Source organism: Chiloscyllium plagiosum, chromosome 10 (assembly GCF_004010195.1).
Source record: "Chiloscyllium plagiosum isolate BGI_BamShark_2017 chromosome 10, ASM401019v2, whole genome shotgun sequence".
Taxonomy (NCBI): Eukaryota; Metazoa; Chordata; class Chondrichthyes; order Orectolobiformes; family Hemiscylliidae; genus Chiloscyllium; species Chiloscyllium plagiosum.
This window is the reverse complement of record NC_057719.1, coordinates 16,085,344-16,109,741: the sequence shown is the minus strand read 5'-3', so window position 1 is coordinate 16,109,741 and position 24,398 is coordinate 16,085,344. Positions and strand designations below refer to the sequence as shown.

Here is a 24,398-nt window from a genome sequence, read left to right as displayed (position 1 = left end):
ACTTTTTTCCCGGGTACAACAGAGTGTTACAAGGGGACATAAATTTAAGGTGAAGGGTGGAAGGTATAGGGGGGATGTCAGGGGTAGGTTCTTTACCCAGAGAGTAAAGGTGGGGGCATGGAATGAGCTGCCTGTGGGAGTGGCAGAGTCAGAATCATTGGTGACCTTTAAGCGGCAATTGGATAGATACATGGATAGGTGCTTAAGCTAGGACAAATGTTTAGCACAACATCGTGGGCCGAAGGGCCTGTTCTGTGCTGTATTGTTCTATGTTCTATGTTCTATTTTCTAATAGACGCAGTGTGCAACATATGATAAACGCCCCTGCTAATAACTCAGTTAACTTGTACACTAAAAAGTAAGCAGCATTAATAAAACAGCAAGTGTTAAAACCTCTTTATTAAATTATTCAAATTAAAATAGGATAGTATTATTATATTGCCATTCTGTGAATTAATGAGTTGTAAATAATTATATTCTCATCCTTGAACAGATTAGAGACTTGTATCTGCGCAGTAAATCTGCAGAAAAGGTTACTGTTTATCTGAAAGGAACAATAACATTACCAAAGCCTGTGCACTTCAAATCTTCTGTAAAAGATGGTGCCAGTGTAAGTATTCTTCAGCAAAGTCAGAACCTCTTTGTGAAGTTATTGCTGTAACCATGTAACCATCTGCTAAAATTTTGTTTTCATCTCTATATTCCATGCTGTTCCTGCATTTGAACAGTCAGAGCTGTGATGATATTAATACCAAAAATGACCATATAATCGCTTCAATGTCACTAATGTCGTTTAGGGAAGGAAACTGCCATCTTTACTTGATCTGGTCTATATGTGATCCAAACCCACAGCAATGTGATTGACTCTTACCTGTCCTCTGCGTAATTAGAGATGGGCAATAAATGCTGACCTAATCAGCAATGTCCACATTGTGTGAATTAATTTTTTAAAAACTGCAATTGACATCTGATATTCCTACAGTGCTTTTTATCTAAGTATTCCAGGGTCATTTACAGGATCATTATAAAGCAAAAGTTGACACTAAACTATATGAGATACCAGGGCAGGTGACCTGAATGATTGGTCAAAGAGTTAGACTTTAAGGACTGTCTTAATTAAAATGTATAACGTTAAATAAAAATTATAGTAATCTACCACTTCTGTATCATAAATATTGAAGTATGTATAAATATTATTATTTAAGTACAAAAACAGAAATTGCTGGAGAAACTCAGTAGGTCTGGTGATATCTGTGGAGAGAAAGAAGAGTTAATGTTTTGGGCCCAGTTAACGTTTTGGGTCCAGTGACCCTTCTTCAGAACCCGAAATATCAACTTCGCTTTCTCTCCACAGACGCTGTCAGACCTGCTGAGCTTTTTTGACAATTTCTGTTTTTGATTCTGATTTCCAACATCAGCAGTTCTTTTGTTTTTTTTTTCATTTAAGTACTTCATTGAGAACTCAAGCCTTACATCGAAAAGCATTGCTGTCAAGGCAAGGTTCTGAAGGAGTAATGTTCATCTTACATTAAGATCAACCAAATCACAGTCTCGAAGAGTGTGGTGCTGGAAAAGCACAGCTAGTCAGGCAGCACCTGAGGGGCAGGAGAGTCGAAATTTCAAGCATAAGCTCTTCATCAGGAAAAATGAAGAGCTTATGCTCAAAACGTCGACTAACCTGTTCCTCGGATGCTGCCTGACTGGCTGTGCTTTCCCAGCACTACACTCTTTGACTCTGATCTCCAGCATCTGCAGTCCTTACTTTCTCCAAATCACAGTCTCACAGTCTTTGGATGGAGACAGTTAATCTCAGTATCCAAAAGGAACAGATCCTGTGAGTCCTTACTAATCATGCCTAGCAGGTCACTATTGCCATCATGCAAAGATAGCTCAGTTGGCTGGGTAGTTAATTCATGATGCCAACAGTGTGTGGGTTCAATTCCTGTATCAGCTGAGGTTAATATGAAGACTCACCTTTTTTGACCTGTCCCCTTACTTGAGGTATGGTGACCCTCAGGTTAAACCACTTCCAATCGTCTCTGTAAAGAGAGAGCAGCTGTATGGTCTGGTAGGACAATGGTGACTTTATGATCATGCAATAAACAATATTATTTTGTAAGATAAGTGCCTCTTTTGCTAAGACTTGGCTGTGGAATATCATCTATAAGTAACAACTAGACAGAGAAAGGAGAATTGGTGGCAACAATCTATCCAAGCCAGAGTGTCACATGCTGATAGTGTTAATATTTAGAATATGATTGCTGTATCACTACCTTTCCAACCTGGATGTACAGGGACAAATTTAGTCAAATTTCTGAGTAGTCCTGATTGCCCTGGGTGTGGTGGTGGGAACTAGTGCTGAATTTGGGTAGACTGTATAGGAGGTTATCCATTATTTGTACAAATATTGACTCTCCTTGCTGGCAGAGTGTGGAACTTTGTGATATGAAAAGTGTTACTGAGTGACTGGTACTGAGGGCCCAAGTGTGCTGTAATGTTCTATGTATTTTATGTTGAGTAAATATTAACCTGAAATGAGACATCATTGATCTTATTTAGACAACTGTTTCAAATAAATGAACAGTTTCTTCAAAACGACTGAATTGAGTCATTTTGGTGATGTTTTGCTACCTAGGAAATTGAGATAAATTTAAAAATTAACTGCCTCAGTGCAAAGCTTCACGTTAGGAGAGTGGGTGGTGGGAGTACTGCAGTCGATGTTCATGGATGGAAAGTCAAGTGGGCCAGAGATGTTAGCTGTGCTCAATTGTAAAAGAGCATACGAAATTCTCCACACCATTTGCTGAATATCAACATTTACTTTTTTAGCTTCGTATCGTTTGCTCAGAATGCATCCAAGTGCTTCACAACCCATGTATTATATTATGTGGAAATGCTACGTGGGAGAAAAAAATTACTTTTCCAAATTCCTGATTGTGATCATAGTTGGTGTTGCTCTGGATTTTTAACTGTAATGTAACTTTTTGGGACAACCTAATAGTCATTTGAGTTCATTCACTCAATTGAAATCTTGAATTGAAACCCCATCCCATTCTGAATATTTAATTCACGAAATTACAAACCCTGGAATCCCATTGTGGGATGGGGAAATAATTTGTAGTATTCAGAGTAGAAGACCCTTTGGGACCACCTTTTATTTCCTTCTATTTCCTTCCTGGTAGCCGGAGCAAATTGATAGATAGGCCAGCATCTGGGCAGGAGGATTAGAGACAGGATATTGTAGCCAGGAGTCCTCAGGACAGGCAGTTGAGAGTGGAGCATAATGTCAGTGTCTGAGGGACTGAGGCCTTAACAAAAGGGAGGAAGTGGGAGATCAAGATTTAGGAGATGGCAACAGAGGTTTCACAGTGAGAAGGAGAGATGAGGACATGAGCATGAGGTGTTTGGTGTGAATAGGAGTTTGGGAGGGGGGCGAGAGGGTTTGGGATCAGTTGGGAGATGGACCAACATGGAAGATGAGGAGTGCGATCTGAGGTGGGGGGGGGGAGCATGCCATCATGTTTGGGGAAGATAACAACAGCAGGTGCGAAGTAGTTAATATGGAGGCAAATTAGTCAGGGGCTTTTGCAGCCCTGTTGGTTCAAAGATTAACCCACTCTCTCTTTTCTGTCCTTGTTTTCAGGATTTGCTGTTTATGGAAACGTTTGTGTTTAATCTTTCACTGCCTATTCTCAAAACACATGGCCTGGTTATCAGTGTTACGACTCAGACTCCACGGAAGAGGATTGTTGGTGAATGCTCAATGTCACTTAGAGAGTTAAGCAATGTGGAATCAAACCTCTGGCTTGATATTACTCCACCTTCAAAATCACCGGTGAGTTTTTGGTTATTGGTGATCATTAGGTTGTTTTGAAATTTTATTTCAGGTTTTCTATGATGATGGCTTTATGAACTTTAGGATCAGTTTAAGGAGTTGGGAGGGATGGGAGTAGTTGGGAGGTAGGCCACCATTTATATTTGGTGACTTTTGTCCACTGGGAGCGAGGTGACTATATAATTTGTATGGTTTCCACAACCTATTTTAAAGGAACGGGTGGAAAGTTTGTGGGAAAAATTATTTTCTATGATTTCCCAACATGCACTTACAGTAGGGCAAGGTTCATCAGCAGGAACAAGCCCACAATATGTTTTGCTGCATCCTGGGGCAAGATTTCATCAAAGGATTGAGAGGGGGGTCATGTTTCCTGACTGGAGAGCCATTAAGGGACCCATGCTGTCTCTTTTTATGGGAAGACCTCTCAACTCACATGCCAATCAGGCAGTGGCAAGGCCTGAGTGATCCTTCACCTGGAATCAAGACCCTGGAGGTGAAGGTCTCACCCAATGACAGCTGAGGCCATTCAGTGGCCTGTTGCTATTAGGCCAGGCCGCTGTGGCCGCAGCTGGAAGAAGACCCACCAGAGATCCAGGATGGTGGAGGGACCTTGGTCACAGGTATAATCAGATCAGCCATGGTTTTTATTGAATGGCAGAGCAGGCTTAAAGGGCCAAAAGGGCTACTCTTCTTTGTACCTTTGTATGAAGTTAGAGTTGTTTTGTTTTGGTTTAGAGGCTGTTGATTATTATGGGAAGAAGGGCCAGCAGTGCTGGCAGCAGTGGATCTCCATAGAGTCATTGAGATGTACAGCACAGAAATAGACCCTTCAGTCCAACTTGTCCATGCCAACCAGTATTCTAAATTAATCTAATTCCATTTGCCAGCACTTGGCCCATATCTCTTTAAACCCTTCCTAATCATATACCCATCCACCTCCTTTTAAATGTTGTAATTGTACTAACCTCCACCACTTCTTCTGGCAGCTCATTCCATACATGTACCACCCTTTGCTTGAAAACTTTGCCCCTTAGGTCCCTTTTAAATGTTTCCTTTCTCATCCTAAACCTATGCCTTCTAGTTCTGGACTCCCCCATCTCAGAGATAAGACCATAAGGTCACCCCTCAGCCTCCGACACTCCAGGGAAAACAGCCCAGCCTATTCAGCCTCTCCCTACAGCTCAAACCCTCCAACCCTGGCAACATCCTTGTAAACCTTTTCTGAATCCTTTCAAGTTTCACAACGTTCTTCCTGTAGGAGGGAGACCAGAATTGCACACAATATTCCAAAAGTAGCCAAACCAATATCCTGTCCAGCCCCTTGCTGATTTCCAGTCCCTTAATGAATCCTGAAGGACCATTCCCCCCCCCAACTAGGTGAGAAGCTGACAAAATGTCTTTAGCTTCCGTACACACTGCATGGTGAGAGGTCTGCTATTGAGGTGTTGGGTTAGACTATAAATAATTACTCATTAGCTATGCAAGATCCTCAATGGGTAGTGGTGTGGGAAGGTTGATAATGGGCATTCCCTCCCAGATATAATTCTGGTGGAGGTGGGTAAGCAGTGGGATATGCCACCACCCTGGCTAATAATCTTATTACCTAACTCACCAGTGAAGGCAGAAGATTCTGTGTATGAGGATACAGTGAGCAAATGCATAAGGTAAGTATGAAATATTTGACAGCATCCACCAGAATGGTGAAAGACTATGTCTGTACTCAGTATTTATTGCCTGTAAATGTAATTGTTCTTCACTGTCTACTACCTTTGTGCTTCTCAGAATATCATAGTAAAGTCGTGGAATACATGTGGAAGGGTTGTGTTGATCATTTTAATCATGGAATTTGAAACCAGGAGCAAGCAGTCACCGAAAGCAGACACTGAAATGATGACTCAGACTGCTGGTAATCCTCAGCAGATCCAGTAGTGTCTATAGAGAGAGAACCAGAATTAATGAGGCAGCTGTTGACATTGTATCTGAATGCTACTCTTTCCAAAGACACTGTTTGACCTGCTGAGTATTTCCAGCAGCTTCAATCTTCTCCTCAGTAATTTCATTTCAGAGACCTCTTGTCCCTAGTTTCAAATACCATTAATAAAAGCAAAATGCAGTATCACGGACTCAACATCAACTCACTTTATCTCTCTTCACCGATGCTGCAGAACTGCTTTCTCCAGCACTGTCTGTTTTTGTTACAGGTTTCCAGCAGCTGCAGTTCTTTATTTATATATTGCTATTATTAAAATAATAGACCTATATCAACACAACACACCTACACCCTTAGTCATTTACTTCCAACATTTTCTGTTTCCAATCAGTTTCTGTTCTTTTTTAACATCACTTCTATCTCACTTAATGTCTTGTGCATTGAGCATTAAAAGAATCATAAAATTCCTAGTGTGGAAGCAGGCCATTCAGCCCATCAGGTCCACAATGATCCTTACGAAGATCATCCCACCCAGACCCAACCCCCTACCCTCTCCCTGTAATTTTGCATTTCCATCGGCTAATCCATCTAACCTGCACATCCCTGGATACTATGGGGCAATTTAGCTTGGCCAATCCACCTAACCTGCATATTTTTGCACTGTGGGAGGAAACCAGAGCACCCAGAACAAACCCACGCAGACATTTGTCTTTCTGAATCAGCTGTTTATTTTCCCATTCAGGAGCCCTTTAACCCCGATCGGAACCCTTACAGTGAATTATAAAATGTTAGTGATCCTTTAAGCATTTGTCACTCAATCACATGATAGAAAGTAAAAAAACGGTAAACCCTTTCCCCAAAGTTACTACAAAGTAGATGATCAGAGGACTAAAAAATGAGATTAAAAAGAACAAGGAGCACAATTTAGATTACTTACAGTGTTTGAAACAGGCCCTTCAGCCCAACCCGACTCACCGAAGCTCAACCCACCCATACCCCTAACCTAACACTACGGGCAATTTAGTATAGCCAATTCACCTGACCTGCACATCTTTGGACTGTGGGAGGAAACCAGAGCACCCGGAGCAAACCCACGCAGACATTTGTCTTTCTGAATCAGCTGTTTATTTTCCCATTCAGGAGCCCTTTAACCCCGATCGGAACCCTTACAGTGAATTATAAAATGTTAGTGATCCTTTAAGCATTTGTCACTCAATCACATGATAGAAAGTAAAAAAACGGTAAACCCTTTCCCCAAAGTTACTACAAAGTAGATGATCAGAGGACTAAAAAATGAGATTAAAAAGAACAAGGAGCACAATTTAGATTACTTATAGTGTGGAAACAGGCCCTTCAGCCCAACCCGACTCACCGAAGCGCAACCCACCCATACCCCTAACCTAACACTACAGGCAATTTAGCAAGGCCAATTCACCTGACCTGCACATCTTTGGACTGTGGGAGGAAACCGGAGCACCCGGAGGAAACCCACACAGACACAGTCAGTCACCTGAGGCGGGAATTGAACCCGGGTCTCTAGCACTGTGAGGCAGCAGTGCTAACCACTGTGCTACCGTGCTTTAGGGAAGGTATAGTATAATTTAAATAAAAGGAATATAGTAAAGAAGCAGTGAGAATGAGCTAAGTGTCTGATGTTTTTCAATCTAAAATTGTGACACTAACATCAAAGTTAATAATACAGCAGTGGTCCTTCTGGTATTGCAGGACATGATTTACATCACATTGAGATTTTTCGTGTTCCGGTAGATAGATTTAATACATACCTACAAAACCGGTTGACCCAGGGAGAAATTGCTCTCAATTTAAAAGGTATTTGATATTTGTCTTCCAAACTGGCATGTGTGAGCCAGTCCCGGATTAATATGTAAAACCTGTTGCATTTTACTGTAGCTGCTTTCTAAACATAATTTCCAGATCATCTGGACACCCAGGAAGCTCATTTTTAAAAAAAAGGTGAATGATTTGTCCTGAAGCGTGAAGGATTTGGCTTCTGCTCAATAAATGAAAGCTGCTATTTTTGTTATCATTTATACAATCCACCAGGAGCCGTGTCCCATTGCAGGTCCTGTTTAAGATCCACATTGGACATGGACATGTTTCAATCAGATAGAGCCGTAACCACTGTCAATCAACTCAAGTTTGATATTATTGTGGGTGAAGTCAGCACAATCTTTGCAATCTCTGATCCTTCAAAACCCACTTAGGAATTCATTTCCAAGTTTTTCTATGCAATGGAAAGGGGGAACTTGTATTGTCACTTTCTTTTCTTTGTCGTTCCACTTGTTTTTTCCAATTTTTCTGATTCCCTGTTGAAGTATAAATCTTTTTCTCCTTCTATTTTCACCCAGAACTGCCATTCACTTCTGCAAGTAGGAACATGTTTCCAAGCTGTCAGCAATCGGATCCAGCTGCAAATCCTGGAAGCACAGAATCTGCCAAGTTCTTCTCCTCTGACACTGAGTAGGTGTTAACACAGACTTTGTCCATCACCAAGTAATGAGACCGTTAATAGTTGATATTTGTAACATTTTTCAGCAATAAAATATATGGATTGGAAGGGCTTGGGCTGGGGATGACAGAATTGGTGTAGAACTTTGGAGATGGTCATCTTTGAATTAGGAGTGGGGAAGGTGACAGAGTACAATCCCAACACCTCAATGGTGAGGCCCTAGGGGACTGATATTAGGCCTGAGGCCTCATGAATATCGGGCCAGTGTGGCTCATAGAGTCAGTAACGTTTGACCCTGCTACTTGAGCTTGCAGTGGCCCTCAGGTAAATGAGAGCTGGAAAGGACCAGAGATTGGGCGGCATGTTACCTCACAGCACCAGGGACCCGAGTTCAATTCCAACCTCGCATGACTGTCTGTGTGGAGTTTGCACATTCTCCCTGTGTCTGTGTGGGTTTCCTCCATGTATTCTGGTTTCCTCCCTCAGTCCAAAGTTGTGTAGGTTAGGTGGATTGGCCATTCTTAATTGCCGTAGGTGTCCAGGGATGTGTAAGCTAGGTGGATTAGCCATGGGAAATGTAGGGTTACAGGGAGAGGGTAGGGGAGGTGAGTCTGGGTGAGACGCTGTTCAGAGAGTCGGTGCAGACTTGTTCGGCTGAATGGTCTGTTTCCACAGTGTAGGGATTCTATGACTGGGGTTGGATAAACCTTCAGCAATTTACGGAATGTAGTAAAGTGAAACCAACTTTCAACTGTGCAAATGTTACCAGCCTTTATTAAACATAACTACTTACAAAGCAAAGAAAAAACAGCCAAAGAATGTGGGAAGAGAGTATTGAGTTGGATAATAAGCTATGATCATACTGAATGACATACTCCTGCTCCTATATTCTATATTTTCTACATTTCTATAACCTATCAAAGCCTTAAAGATTTAAGCTTTAGCTCCATGTATTCTGATGTTACCTTGGCTTTGGGGAGGTGATGACCGAGGATATTATTGCTAGACTGTTAATCCAGAGTCCCAGTTAATGTTCTCAGGATTTGTGTTTGGCAGAAGGTGCAATTTGAATTAAATTGAATTTAAAATCCTGCAACAAATGAACATGAAACCGTTGTCAATTGTTGGAAAACCTGTCTGGTTCACTAATGTCCTTTAGGGATGGAAACCACCTGGTCTGGTCTACATGTGACTTGAGTCCCACAGCAACATGATAGCTTCTTCACTGCACTCTGGGGAATTGGAGATGGGCAAGAAATGCTGGTGGAGTCAGTGACACCCATATTTTGCAAATAAATAAAAGTGAATGACATAATTCCTTTTGCATATCCTCAGAGGCTATTCTTAGATGTTCATTGTGTATTAGATGTTCATTCAAAGGTGGGGTGTTGTTAATGGATGTATATTTCTCTGCTGAAGTCCTTTCTTTCCTTATTTGTCCTTTGAGACATAGTCATTTATGTTCATCATCTGAGGGTGTGTGTGACCCTTCTGCTTCAAGCAGAACAGAATATCACAGACCATGATTTTCAACATGGTGTGCTGCTTCATGATCTCTCCCCTTGCTTTGGCCCTCTGCGTCTGATATGCACTCACTTTTGAGGAAGCCACAACATTTTTTTACTTGTCTGTGTCAGGAGCAGTGATCCTGGATAACCCTCGCCCAGAACCTGATGTCCATATCAAAATTCTTAATGGAGTTTTCAGGGTTTCCATGTACAGGTTCCTTTGACCATTGAGAGAGTGCGCCCCACATTTCAGCTCCCCGTACAAGATTGGTTTCCACAGGCCAGCATCAGTCGATCTGGCTGGATGACCGGCCCAACTCTGTTGTGGCTTTCCTGAGGTTCTGTTGATGTTTATCAGGCCAGCTCGAGTGAGTTCCTCCGTGTCTGGCATTTTATCCTGAGCATCTAATCTTCAAAGATGAGACTGAAAATGATTGAACTTCATGGCCTGCAAGCAAACTTCATGGAGCCTTAGATTCATCATGATGAATTTCTCAGGGCAGTCAAATTTAACAATTCAAAAACAGAAATTTCTGGAGAAACTCAGCAAGTTTGGCAGGATCTGTGAAGGGAAAGCAGAGTTAATGTTTTGAGTCCAGTGACCATCTTTCAGAATAAATTTATCAGCTACCTCCAAAGGCCTTCACTGCTGACCGACAGTTTTAAAGAACTTTATCAGAACAATAAAGAAGATTTAGAGCTCCATGTTCTGTTCTGGGTATTTCCCATGGTGTTAGCTACATGTAAGCACCATATCAATTGTTCATGAGGGTCTGACATTAATAAACCTGTTCTGATATCCTAGTAAACTGAATTGGGCATTTCAGCTGGCTTGACTATCCACCCACATCTGTTGGTGCTTCAGACCTGCGTCTGGAGGTGATGGACCCCAGTCCATCTTGCTTCCACACACCCAAGCATGACTGTGGTGGCTGGGGCCTTATCAAGGTGGCATTTGCGTTGACCCACCTGTCTCCTCCACGAAACTCTACCCCTTTTTTTCTGTATCCACTCAAACAAAACCTTTAATAATTTAAAAAATCTTCTTAAGTCTATAGCATTGCTTTCTGGTTTCAGCTTTGTAAGTCTTTTCTGCCTCCTCTCCAATGGCTTTATTATCTTATTTTTAATCCAGTGATTTGAGAAGGACATGGTACTTAAGCATGGCCTTATCAATTTGGCAACCTTAATGTAACTATGAATTGTATATTTAGTTGGGACCCAGTGATACATTGAAGCTGATTTAAGCAAAAGATGAAATTTTCAACCGACTTGTTTAACTCATCTGGGAGTGTCACCAAAGTGTCTGTTTTGATGTTTGTGGGTATACACTTGGCTGTAGTTAGTACAACAATTGAGTATTACTGGAAAAAGATACAATTTTTGCTGAAGCCTATTCATCTTGTGTTTGTCAAGATGATTTGAAAGAATACCAAAGTAAAGAGAACCTGACATTGTATTTTTTTTTTCATTTATCCCCCAACACCCATGTTGTCTGTGTGCAGGTGTGAGACACAGTGAGAGACACAAGGTGTACGAATCTTTATTCAATTTCCACCACCAGGAAGATAGGAAAACACCCGAGTGGCCAGTGACAAGCAGTGCCCTTCACAAAGGGCAATGCTGTGTGATCAAACAGTGAAGGGGAGGGCAGGGATTAAATCAAAATAGAGTTGGCAGGGGAAATAATGCACTCCACTCCCTGTGGCGCCCACCTCTCCCTGAACAACTCCAGGGTGTTGGTGGAATCCGCGTGCTCCTTCTCCAAGGACACCCGGGCCCTAATGTAAACGGGGAAGAGGGGCAGGCAGTTGGCCCTAACAACCCCCTCCACGGGCCGCTGCCTGGACCTGTTAATGGCCAGTCCTGACATTGTATAATCTGTTAAGAAGTGATTGCTGATTGGTTGGCAAATGGATTTTGATTGGTAGAGGTGTTATCATGGCCAATGTACCAGTTCGATGAACAAAAAAGAAAAGTTTTGGCAAACTATGCTTTTGTTTTCAGCATTATTTAAGTTTGTTGATATTTTGTATTTCAAACCCTGACCTTTGATTGGAGCATACAGAGGAACCTCGATTATCCAAACAAGATGGGCGGGCAGTATTTTGTTTGGTTAATTGATTCAAGACCTCTCCTCTGTGGCTCAGAGTTTTCTGAAGTTTCCTTTCCCCTCGCTCTGCTTGCCTTGCTCCCTCTCTCTGTCTCAGGGTTTGTTTTTGAGCAGACACACACTTGTGTATAAAGGACCTGCAGCATTGCTGAAGCCTCCCCCCACCCCAATCAGTTCAATGGGATTGACACAGTGAACACTTGCTAAGTCCACACCCCATTAAGGAGACTAGGCAGCAGCACACTGCGCACGAGACCCTGCTTCCCTGTCCAGCCCCTCCCACCATTGCCACCACCCCCCAGTCTGCTACCTTCACCCCTCTGCTATCTCACCCACCGTCCATCCCCGTCCCCCCCCATCCCCCGGGCAGCTGAACTGGACACCAACAGTAAGACTGCTGCTGCCTTTGGGGGGTGGAGGGGGGGGGTGAGTCTCAAAATAGCTCGCATGCACACACACGCACGCACAACGTTTTGCTATGACACTTTGACAAGTTCCACCTCTGCCCTGTACAGGACAATGTTACAACGTTGGAGAGATTATCTGGGGAAAAGAGGCTTAGGGTACACCCCTGTGTAGAACTCCAGGGAAAGTGTCGGGAGAGAGAGAGAGAAAGAGGGGATGGGAGGTCAGTCATTTGGAGATGTTGCCTGGGCTCCCATCAATGTCCAGGACAGTTCTCGGCAGCATTTCAGTCAGCTGAGTTCATTTTTAATCATTGTAAACAAAAGACACGATCAGTGTTGGAAACACCTCTTTGATGTAGTGTTTCAATCGGGACCTTGAGACCTTCTTTGGATAATCCGAAATTTCGGATAATTGATATTTGGATAATCGAGGTTCCTTTGTATTGAGGATAAACATACACTCACTGGAAGGAATCCAAGCAGAGTATTTGTATATTTATACTTCTGGGAATGAAATTTTGAATCAGGCATTGAAATCTCTTATTTTCCTTGCTGAATGAATATTTTCTGAAGATGGAAGTGCAATCTAAATATAATGTTTCCAGGAAATCATGACAAGTGGAAGGAACTTGAACCAAGTCAGATTCATTCTGTAATATTCCGAAGTATTTATTATCTCTTCTCACCTGCCCCCAACCCCAACACCTCTCCAATCTAGATTTCTACGTGAAGGCAATAATGGAAACCAGGGATGGGCTGTTTGACAAGAAGAAGACGCGCCCTCTGAAAGCTGCGAATGGTCAAGTGAAATGGGGAGAAACATTCCTGTTTCCTGTTATTCAGAATGAGCTCCATCTCCAGAGAGTCAGTTTCAACCTGAAACTTTACAGTCGCAGTTCAGTAAGAAGAAAACACTGCTTGGGACAGGTAATGCCAGCTGATACACCACCATTGGTAATATTTATGAGTGGGAAGTGAGCCTAAACTTATCTTGAGACTTGGTTCAAAACTCACTTTCCAACAAAGCATTAGTTATCGAGGATACGGTTTACCTACTGACATTTAAGCCTTTCCTTCCACTTTTACACTTTCTGTTGTTTGAGTATCCAGGGGGACAGGTGATAGAATATATCCATAGACAGATCCCGTCTAAGGCCACTCCAGTGGTCCTTGTGATCTTTTGACTGAGATGAAGATGAAGGACGTCCATTTGCAGATATACCTGAATGAGTCAACAAATCCACATTTTGAAATAAAAACAGATAATAGTAAAGAACAACAAAATTGTTACAGTGCAGAAGGGGGCTATTCGACAAGGGAGCCTCCAAAATGTCCATCTTCTTTCTCAACCAAGGACTCCCCAGCACTGTTGTGCCCTCAGCTGTGTCCAGCCCATGTCCTGTACTTCAGCCCTTACTCACTCTCTTCCTTCACAATAGCGATAGGTGCCCCTTGTTCTTACCTGTTATCCCCATGGAGAGGATCATTAGCCACTCTGCCACCTTCAGTGAGTTGCCACCACCAGACACATACTCCCCTCCTCTCCCTTTTAAGCCTTCTGCAGGGACCATTCCCTCCAGGACACCTTGGTCCACTCCTTCTACACTCTAAATAACGCCCACACAGCCCCATGGTGCCTTCCCCTGCAACGGCAGAAGGTGTAACACCTGCCTATTGATCTCCTCCCCCCTCAGAATCCAAGGCTCAAAAATACCTTTCAGGTGAAGCAGCACTTTACCTGCACTTCTCACAATCTGGTCTACTGCATTCACTGCTCACAATGTGGTCTCTTCTTCACTGGAGATTCAAATAGTAAATTGGGTGACTGCTTCACAGAACATTTACATTCTGTCTGCAAAAAAGACACTAAGCTTCCAGTTACCTGCCTCTTCAACACACCACCCTGGTGTTTGGCCAACACCTCTGTGCCCCAGTGAAGCTTAGAGCAAACTGGAAGAACACCTCATTTTCCACTAGGGACCCTGCAGCCTTCTGACTTAATATCGCGTTCAACAATTTTTGGGCTTGAGCTCTCCCATGTCCTTACCCTAACCCCTACATCCCAGGCCTTGTTATTATATACTCTGCTATTACACATAACCCATTGTGAGCCACTAACAGTCGCCATTAATAGCTACTCACTCTCCTAGCCAGATCATTATTCACTCTTTTGTCTGTCCAACTGTTTGAGTCACAGAGTCATAGAGATATACAGCACGGAAACAGACCCTTTGGTCCATCTCGTCCATGCTGACCAGATATCCCAACCTAATCTAGTCCCATTTGCCAATACTTGGCCTATATCCATCGAAACCTTTCCTATTCATATACACTTCCAGAAGTTTTTTAAATATTGCAATTGTACTAGCCTCCACCACTTCCTCTGGCAGCTCAGTTCATACACGCACTACCCTCTGCGTGAAAATGTTGCCCCTTAGGTCCCTTTTATATTTTTCCCCTCTCACCCTAAACCTATGTCCTCTAGTTCTGGACTCCCCCACCCCAGGGAAAAGACTTTGTCTATTTATCCTATCCATGACCTTCATGGTTTTATAAACCTCTATAAGGTCACCCCTCAGCCTCCGACACTCCAGGGAAAACAGCCCCAGCCTATTCAGCCTCTTCCTATAGCTCAAATCCTCCAACCCTGGCAACATCCTTGTAAATCTTTTCTGAACCCTTTCAAGTTGCACATCATCCTTCCAATAGGAAGGAGACCAGAATTGCACGCAATATTCCAAAAATGACCTAACCAACATCTTGTACAGCCACAAGATGATCTCCCAACTCCTATACTCAATACTCTGACCCATAAAGGAAAGCATACCAAACACTTTCTTCACTACCCTATCTACCTCTGTGATTCTACTTTCAAGGAGCTATGAACCTGCACTCCCAAGGTCTCTTTGTTCAGCTACACTCCCTAGGACCTTACTGTTAAGTGTATAATTCCTGCTAAGATTTGCTTTCCCAAAATGCAGCACCTTGCATTTATCTGAATTAAACTCCATCTGCCACTCCTCAGCCCATTGGCCCATCAGATCAAGATCCCATTGTACTCTGAGGTAACCTTCTTCACTGTCCACACCTCCAATTTTGGTGTCATCTGCAAACTTACTAACTATACCTCTTATGTTCATATCCAAATCATTTATATAAATGACAAAAAGCAGTGGACCCAGCACTGATCCTTGTGGCACTTCACTGGTCACAGGCCTCCACTCTGAAAAACAACTCTCCACCACCACCCTCTGTCTTCTACCTTCAAGTCAGTTCTGTATCCAAATGGCTAGTTTTCCCGGTATTTCATTTGCTATAATCTTGCTAACGAGTTTCCCATGGGGAACCTTGTTGAATGCCTTACTGAAGTCCATATAGGTTCTGTCCACCACTCTGCCCTCTTCAATCCCCTTTGTTACTTTTTCAAAAAACTCAATCAAGTTTGTCAGACATGATTTCCCATGCACAAAGCCATGTTAACTATCCATGATCAATCCTTGCCTTTCCAAGTATGTATAAATCCTGTCCCTCCGGACTCACTCCAACAACTTGCTCACCACTGACGTCAGGCTCATCAGTCTGTCGTTCCCCACCTTGTCCTTACCATCTTTCTTAAATAATGGTACCACGTTAGCCAACCTCCAATCTTCTGGCACCTCATCTGTGACTATCGACAATACAATATCTCAGCAAGGAGCCCAGCAATTACTTCCCTAGCTTCCCACAGAGTTCGAGGGTACACCTGATCAGGTCCTGGAAATTTATTCACCTTTGTGTTTCAAGACTCCAGCACTTTCTCCTCTGTAATATGGACATTTTTCAAGATGTCACAATCTATTTCCTCACATTCTATATCTTCCATGTCCTTTTCCACAGTAAACACTGATGCAAAATACTCGTTTAGTATCTCCCCGTTCTCCTGCGGCTCCACATATGAGCTGCCTTGCTGATCTTTGAGGGGCCCTATTATCTCCCTAGTTATCCTTTTGTCCTTAATTTATTTGTAAAATTCCTTTGGATTCTCCTTAACTCTATTTGCCAAAGATAACTCATGTCCACTTTTTGCCCACCTGATTTCCCTCTGCAGTAACTCCTACTGCCTTTACAGTCTTCTAAGAATTCACTCGATCTACCCTGTCTATACCTGACATATGCTTCCTGCTTTTTCTTAACCAAACCCTTAATTGTTTTAGTCATCCAGCATTCCCTATACCTACCAGCTTTTCCTTTCATCCTAACAGGAATATATTGTCTCTGGACTCCCATTCTCTCATTTCTAAAGGCTTCCCATTTTCCAGCTGTCCCTTTACTTGTGAGCATCTGCGTCCAGTCAGCTTTTGAAAGTTATTGCCTAATACCGTCAAAATTAACCTTCCTCCAATTTAGAACTTCAATTGTTAGATCTGGTCTTCTTCTCTTTCTCTGGGCTCTATCCCCACCTATCGTTTACTCATTAATATCTCCCCCCACCCTATCTTCTGCATATAAACTGACATTTTCCCAGCTACCGTTAGTTCTGAGGAAGAGTCTTTTGATCCCAAAGGTTAACTCTGATTTCTCTCCACAGATGCTGCCAGACCTGCTGAGCTTTTCCAGCAATTTCTGTTTTGGTTTCTTATCTACAGCATCTGTAGTTCTTTTGGTTTTTATTGAGTGAGAGGGTGATGTTATTGGAACCTTGTACATTCTCTCTGGGCTTTCCCTTCCCCCACCAACAACAAGAAGAACACCTCTTCCCATTCTCGCTCCCACTCTGCCCTGTCGTACCTGAACCTGCTATCCTCCTTGCCAGGGCCTGTCAATGTTGTTGTAGTGAGATCCTAGAGTTCAGCGCATTTGGGAGCATCCATGGTCACCCTCCCCTCCCACCCCTAGGCCTCCTGCTATGTGAGCAGTGGCCATCGATCCCGGTATGGTACAGAGCGGCTGGCCTCTGATTGGCTGGCAGATCCACTAGGTGGACTTCCTTCTAGAGAACAATGGGATGCCTCTACCATCATTAATCAGCTGTCACCTGACAAAGTTAATGGCAGACACGCCTGTCCCTGAAGTTTTCATTGAATTTATGGGGACCTGCCTGTCAATCTGTCATGCAGCTTTAGCTGGTTTAATCACTGAAAAACTCACTGCTTACATTGTCTCAACAATTCTCTATCAATCCTCCCAGTGTAAACCCGTGAAGCAAATCCAGACTCTGTCCAGTAATTATCTCCAGAAGAAAATATTTTAATAATTGTCTATTTTTACATAGGGCAGGCAAATTGATTCCTTACTAACGTCATCAATTTTTCTTCTGCAGGGTTTGGCTTTTGGTGTGTATGTATCACACTGAACCTCACCCTTATTTTAACCTATTCAGTGTACGTAAACAGACCAGTCCCTCAATAGATATGTGACACAAAAGGAACTCTTTTAATTTAGGGTTTCTGCCCTTTGCCTGGTGGCAGCTGACTGAAATCTTTCTTTACAGCTTCAGCTGAAGAATATTTAGGGTGTGGAAACATATTTTGTAGGTTGGGAGACCCACTATTTTTAAATCACACAGTCTCACTGGAATCTGTTCAATTCAACAAGAGTCTTAAATGATTACTTTCCATTGTACAACCCAAGATTAATGTCATTTTAAGCTCTCTTGCAGTCATGCTTGAAACACAGCATCATAGAAGTTTCTCCCCAGTTATTGATTGAACAACAAAGGGAGCATTCATTACAGCTTCACTTAAGTAGGTGGCAATTACTACAATGCATTATCCATTACTGTCCTGCAGGTAAAATCTTGACTCAGTGAAAGGTGGCAAATGTAAGCCATATCATTTTCACTTCGTTTAATCCATTTTGCCTGCAGTTTCCAAAGCTCACTTTCCACTTGGTTGTTTTTGTAGGCCAACACTCTGCAGGTTACTACAGAAATAAACTTTCAGCCTAAAAGTGCATGCACTCAAAACTCTCAAAATTGCATCAACTTCTATGTGCATGCTCCGGGTTTGGAGAGATCATATCAGAGTTATGTTCGAATTGGGGACTTTGATGCTGTGGATAAACGAGATTCACACCCTGATGCTTGTAGGGAATAAACACGCGGCAGTGATTATCCATGAACTGTTTAATTAGCAATAGGGGTGTGTCATCTACTGTATTCAGATTGGTGGGTAGGCATTCAAAGTCATGCAGCACGGAAACAGACCCTTCGATCCAGCCAATCCATGCCTGCCATGTTCTCATAACTAAACTAGTCTGCTCTTGGCTCATATTCCTCTAAACCTTTCCTATTCATGAACTTATCCAAATATCTTTTAAACATTGTAACTGTACCTACATCCACCACCAGTTTCTCCACACAGTAACCACTCTGTGTAAAAACAAAAGTTTTCCCTTGTGTCCTTTTTAAATCTTTCTTCTCTCACCTTAAAAATATGCGCCCTAGTTTTGAACTCCCCCACCTAAACTGCTCAAGAGAAGTGTCGGATTATAACCTGCTCTGGCTGTTGACAACAATTGGATATCCAAAAGATGTACAGAAATGCTTCACAGCAACTGTGTCAGGAGAAGGTGGGAAGAATTTTGTTATAGAAATTCCAGCCAAGCTGTAGAGACAGGCTTAAGGAATTTGTAGGTAAGCCTATGAGGTCAACAGTGATGCCACTGTGACCTAAGTAGCCATGTGTTAATGTTCTGCAAAGAGATAGAATCCTGTACAGATAAGGGTAGTAGCCTTGCCATCATGTGCTATGCTAATAAACATAGTTTAAAGTCTCGCCTTAGCTCGTATGAACAACAAAAGAACCCAGATTAGAAAACAGTAAAGTGAGGCTATCAGGCTTCCAATCTATCCAACACAAATGAATGAATTAAACACCGTATTTTCTGTCTGATACACACACAGTCACACTCAATACTTAGATATGCAGGATGATATAAAGTCTGTGCTTTTTGGGGCAGTAAATTTCTGACACCAAAAATAATTAAGTTTTGCACATGTGGAATCAGACTGCAGCTGATTTTAACTATTGTTTTGAACTATTGATTTTAACAGAAAAATTTGAGATGTAATTTAATATGCTTTGTTTTCTTTTGTCTTGTGTTTCTTTTATTAGTGTAAACATGTTTATTAAAATTCCTCTTGTTTTGTGTTCTGTAGCACATGATTAGATACAAACAGTCTAAATTAAATATTCTAACTTCCTGCTTCTGATGCTACAGTGTTTAGCAGGGATTATTTACAGTGGTAAAGGAAATGCATAGTTAGAGACATACAGCATGGAAACAGACCCTTCAGTTCAAATTGTCCATGCTGACCAGACATCCCAATCTGACCTCGTCCCATTTGCAAGCATTTGGCCCATATTCCGTCTAACACCCTTTCTATTCATCTACCCACCCAGATGCCTTTTAAATGCTGTAATTATAGATGTTTCCTCAGGTCCCAGATCTCCTACAGAGGACATCGCCCTGTTTTACATTTCTTATTTCTGCAACTCTCAATGCATTAGAGAGAGAGAGAGAAAGAGAGAGAGAGAGAGAGAGACTGAGAGAGACTAGCTTTTTATTTGTCATTTCTGCCATACACAACCGAGACAGTCAAAAGGAGCCTGATGGCTTGAGGGAAGAAACCATTGTACAGTCTGGCTGTCAGAGACCAGTTGCTCCAGTATCTTCTGCCAGATGGCAGGAGGGAAAAGAGTTTGAGTGAGGGGTGTGTGGGGTCTTCCACAATGATGTTAGCCTTTCGGATGCAGCGTGTGTTGTAAATGTCTGTAATGGAGGGGAGAGAAACCCCGATGATCTTTTCACCTGTCCTCACTATCCGTTGTAGGGTCTTGTAATCTGAGAAAGTGCAGTTCCCGAACCAGGCAGTGATGTAGTAGTTCAGGATACTCTCAATGAACCCTCTGTAGAATATGGTGAGGACGGGGGTGGGAGGTGGGCTTTCCTCAGCCTGTGCAGAAAGTAGAGACGCTGCTGGGCTTTCTTAGCTGTGGAGCTGGTGTTAGGGGACCAGGTGAGATTCTCCAGCAGGTGTACACCAAGAAATTCGGTGCTCTTCACGATCTCCATAGGGGAACCATTGATGTCCAATGGAGAGTGGTCGCTCTATGCCTTCCCAAAGTCAACAACCATCTCTTTCATCTTGTCCATGTTCAGAGACAGGTTGTTGTCTCTGCGCCAGTCCATTAGCTGCTGCACCTCCTCTCTGTATGCAGACTCGTCATTCGTGCTGATAAAACCCACTACAGTTATATCATCAGCAAATTTGATGATGTGATTTTACCTGTGCATCACTGCACAGTCATGTGTTAGCAGGGTGAACAGCAGTGGACTGAGCATACAGTCCTGGGGGACCCCCATGCTCTGTCTGATGGTGTTGGAGATGCTGTTCCCAATCCGGACTGACTGAGGTCTCCCAGTCAGGAAGTCCAGGTATTAGTTACAAAGGGAGGTATTTAGGCCCAGCAGACTCAGCTTTCCAATCAGGTGCTGAGAAATGATATTGTTAAATGCAGAACTGAAGTTCATGAACAGTCATCTGACATAGGTGTCCTTCTTCTCCAGGTGGGTGAGGGTGGATGGAGGTGGTGGAAATTGCATCATCTGTTGAGCGGTTGGGTCATTATGCGAACTGCAGGGTATCCAGTGAGAGGGGCAGCAGGGTCTTAATATGCCTCATCATGAGCCTCTCATTGCACTTCATGATGATGGGTGTAAGCGCAACAGGCATAGTTATTGAGAAAGGACGCTGGTCCATTGTCCATGGTCCAATGTGTGTATTTATTAAAGGTTCGTTTTCCATTGATCCAGGACATTAGGCCAGTTGACCAAACACTTTGTCAGAGATGTAGGTTTTCAAGAATGTCATAAAGGAGGAGAGAGACAGAGGGGTTTGAGGAGGATATTCTAGAACTTGAGCAAAGGCAGCAGGAGGCATAGCCAATAATGATTTCTTGTACAACTATAAGAGAGAAAGTCCAAGTTGCAGAATTCCAATTAAATGAAAGGAACATTTCATTTATGTAGCACTGTACAAAACCGCCAGACATCTCAAAAGTGTTCTACAGACAATGAGGAATTTCTGAAGTGTTATCACTGTTGCAAAGCAAGAAACGACGCAGTCAATTTTGTGCAGAGCAAGCTCCCAAACGCATCAATGTCATAACAAGCAGACAATCTGTTTTAGCATTACTTAAGGGACAGCGTTCTAGAAGGGTCTTCAAATGAGGCCACCTGGGTAGAGCTCAGAAATAAAAATAGGGGACAATTACCTTGCTGAGATTATACTACAGACCTCTCAACAGTCAGAGGGAGATGGAACAGCTGATATGTAGCCAAGTCACAAAAGGAGTGAGAGAAACAGGGTGATAGTTGTGGGGGACGTCAACTTTGCTAACATTAACTGGGAACACCTTAGTGCAAAGGAATTAAATGCGGTGGAACTTTTAGATTGCAGCTAGGACAGCGTTTTCTACCAGTGCATAGAAAGGCCTACTAAGACAGTGCTAGACTGAATCTAATGGAATGAAGCTTGTCAAGTGGATGAAGTTATTTTCTTTTCACATAACACTGAAACCTGCATTTATCAGCTGCATATTCCCAGCCACATAGTTATATTTTACAAAACAAATAAGTTTTTCAAATGGGCCAGATGTTCAAGATTCAACTCATTTTATTTTCTCCTGTTTCTCTCACGTCTTTCTTTGATTTGCCTACATATCTGATCCGCTATCTCCCTCTGACTATTAAGTATAATCCCATCAAGGTAATCAGCCCTTTTTATTTATTTGAGCTCTACCCAGATGGCCTCATTTGAAGACGTCTTCCCTCATAATAACACTAAAGCAGACTATCTGCTTGTTATGACAGTGATGTGTTTGGGAACTTGCTGTGCATAAAATTGACTGCCTCATTTCCTGCTTTGCATCAGCAATTACACTTCAGAAGATCTTCACTATCCTGTCGGTTTTCGGAGGAAAAGTGATGGGGTTTTAATGGTAAGTTATTCATATCTGACACTGACCCAGATACTTTTTGCTTTCAGGTGGTGATTGGATGGGACAGCACTGGAGAGGCTTTGGAACAGTGGCAGGACACAAGTGCAAATCCAGAGAAAGTTGTTATCAAGTGGCACAACCTGAACCTCACCTGAGGTCACAGTGTTTTGCTGAGCTGAGCATGTCCTAACCAGACTCAAATTTCAAAAACGTGGGACTCAACAATGAATTGTGTCTTTGTATCATGTATTTTCTAAAGAGATTATTGGGAATAATGTTGCATTCTTGATGGTAAAACTCCAGATTTTGTTGGCCACTGAACGCTACTGGAAATTGAAACTTGTCAGAGGGCATTATGGGACAGGGTTTGAAAACCATAGTCTGTGGATGTGTGCCAAACTGTGTAATGTCCAAAACCTAATACTTAGCATTGTCGTAATCTTCGTAACTTATGTCAATGTTGTCTTTCTTCATTCATAACTCCAATTTAATAACAATAGATCACAGTAAGAGTGGAATGCAGTGTATATAATAGGGAAGTTTCACAGCTTCTGTCTGTGTATTTTATAAACCTATATATTATAAATAACTGTTCTAAAGACACAAACTTTTAGATAAGTTAAATAGAGATTCTCAATTTGTGACTTCCGCTTTAAGTACAACTTGGCCACAAATTGCATGATCCAAATATTCTCCAGATCAATACTTTCAGGTAATTTTTAAATGAAGAATGAAAGGAATCCCAAGTTAGTCACAGGTGATGAATTTCACACTAAAGTGGTGTTATTTGTGTAGCAGGGTATCTAGACAAAGACTCCAAATGAAAATGAAGTATTTAATCTGAGCAATACTCTGTGCTCTTCATCTCATAATTGAACTTTCTTATAAAATAGATACTTTCTCTGAAAACAAAAGATAGTTTTGATAGGAATATGGGCTTATTTGCTGCAAGCTGGTTTTGCCTATTAAATATCCTCAGCAGGTTGGAATTTGTCCATCTGAAATGATGGTTGATTTTGGCTATCAATGTGAAAGTGTAATGTATGCTTCTTTTTTTATTTAACTGTTTAACTGGAGTGTTGCTTTAAATCTCTTTTGTTTTTAAGTTCATGCTGCTATTTCCATACTGATACTGTCCTTGCCTAAATATTGTACAAATTAAAGCATCTCGGGCACGTAAATGTGCACAACTTTTCCACCAGGCTCCTGAACCTTTACCCCATGTGTGTGTCTGTATAACTTGGGCCAGATATATGTTCTTTGAATACGGCTGTATCTTTGTGCAGTGTTCCAATATGGTGGGAGGGACAGTATTCTGCTCCTCATTTCCTAACCTGCTCAAAGTTCTGTTCACCCATCATCATTGCTCCCACTGATGGGTTTGGATCCTGGTCCATCAATGCCTTGGTTTGAAGATTCTCATTCTTGTTTTCAACTCCCTCCATAGCTTTACCCATCACTATCTCTGCAAGTTACTCCGGCCCCACAACTCTTGATATATCAGTGCTCCTCTAATTCTTGTCTTTTTTGTGTCCTGATTTTAGTCATTCCACCATGAGAAGTTGTACCTTCAGCCATGCCTTTCTCAAGCGTTGAAACTCCCTCCCTTCGTACCTCCCTGTGACTTCTGTCATTTTTGAATGTTTTCCTGAAAACTTATCTGTTTGACTAAGCTTTTACTCATCCTAAGACCTTAAGACATTGGAACAGAAGTAGGCCATTCAGCCCATTGAGTCTGCTCTGCCATTCAATTAGATCATATCTGATCTGGCAATCCTCAATTCCAGTTTCCTACCTTTTCCCATCCTTATCTCCTGAATGTTTTAGTGTCAAATGCATTTTGATAATAGTCATGTGAATTGCCTGAGGAAGATTTGTTACATTTAAAGTCCTTGTTATAAATACAAGTTACTCTTCTTATTCATGCACCAAGTTCCATTTCTGAGACCTGTCCACTCCTAAATGCACACTTCATCATGAACCTACAGTGTACAATGCTGGTCACTTTATTTAGGGAAGGATGTAAATGTGACCAAAAAAGAAAATGCTGGAAAATCTCAGCAAGTCTGGCAGCTACTGTAAGGAGAGAAAAGAGTTGACGTTTCGAGTCTAACTGACCCTTTGACAAAAGGTCAGTTAGATTTGACACGTC

At 42.2% G+C, this 24,398-nt stretch overlaps 1 protein-coding gene across 1 annotated transcript in view; it reads left to right on the top strand.

The window, feature by feature from the left end:
• The window catches only part of LOC122553405 (tandem C2 domains nuclear protein), a 70,772-nt gene extending 47,332 nt beyond the window's left edge, over positions 1–23,440 (top strand). Inside the window, exons 9-13 of the mRNA XM_043697131.1 lie at positions 494–610; positions 3,644–3,835; positions 8,135–8,246; positions 12,982–13,190; positions 22,294–23,440. Coding sequence (XP_043553066.1) covers positions 494–610; positions 3,644–3,835; positions 8,135–8,246; positions 12,982–13,190; positions 22,294–22,401 — 738 coding nt within the window. The 3' untranslated portion in view covers positions 22,402–23,440. The remainder of the gene's footprint in view (positions 1–493; positions 611–3,643; positions 3,836–8,134; positions 8,247–12,981; positions 13,191–22,293) is intronic.
• Positions 23,441–24,398: the final 958 nt, after the last annotated feature.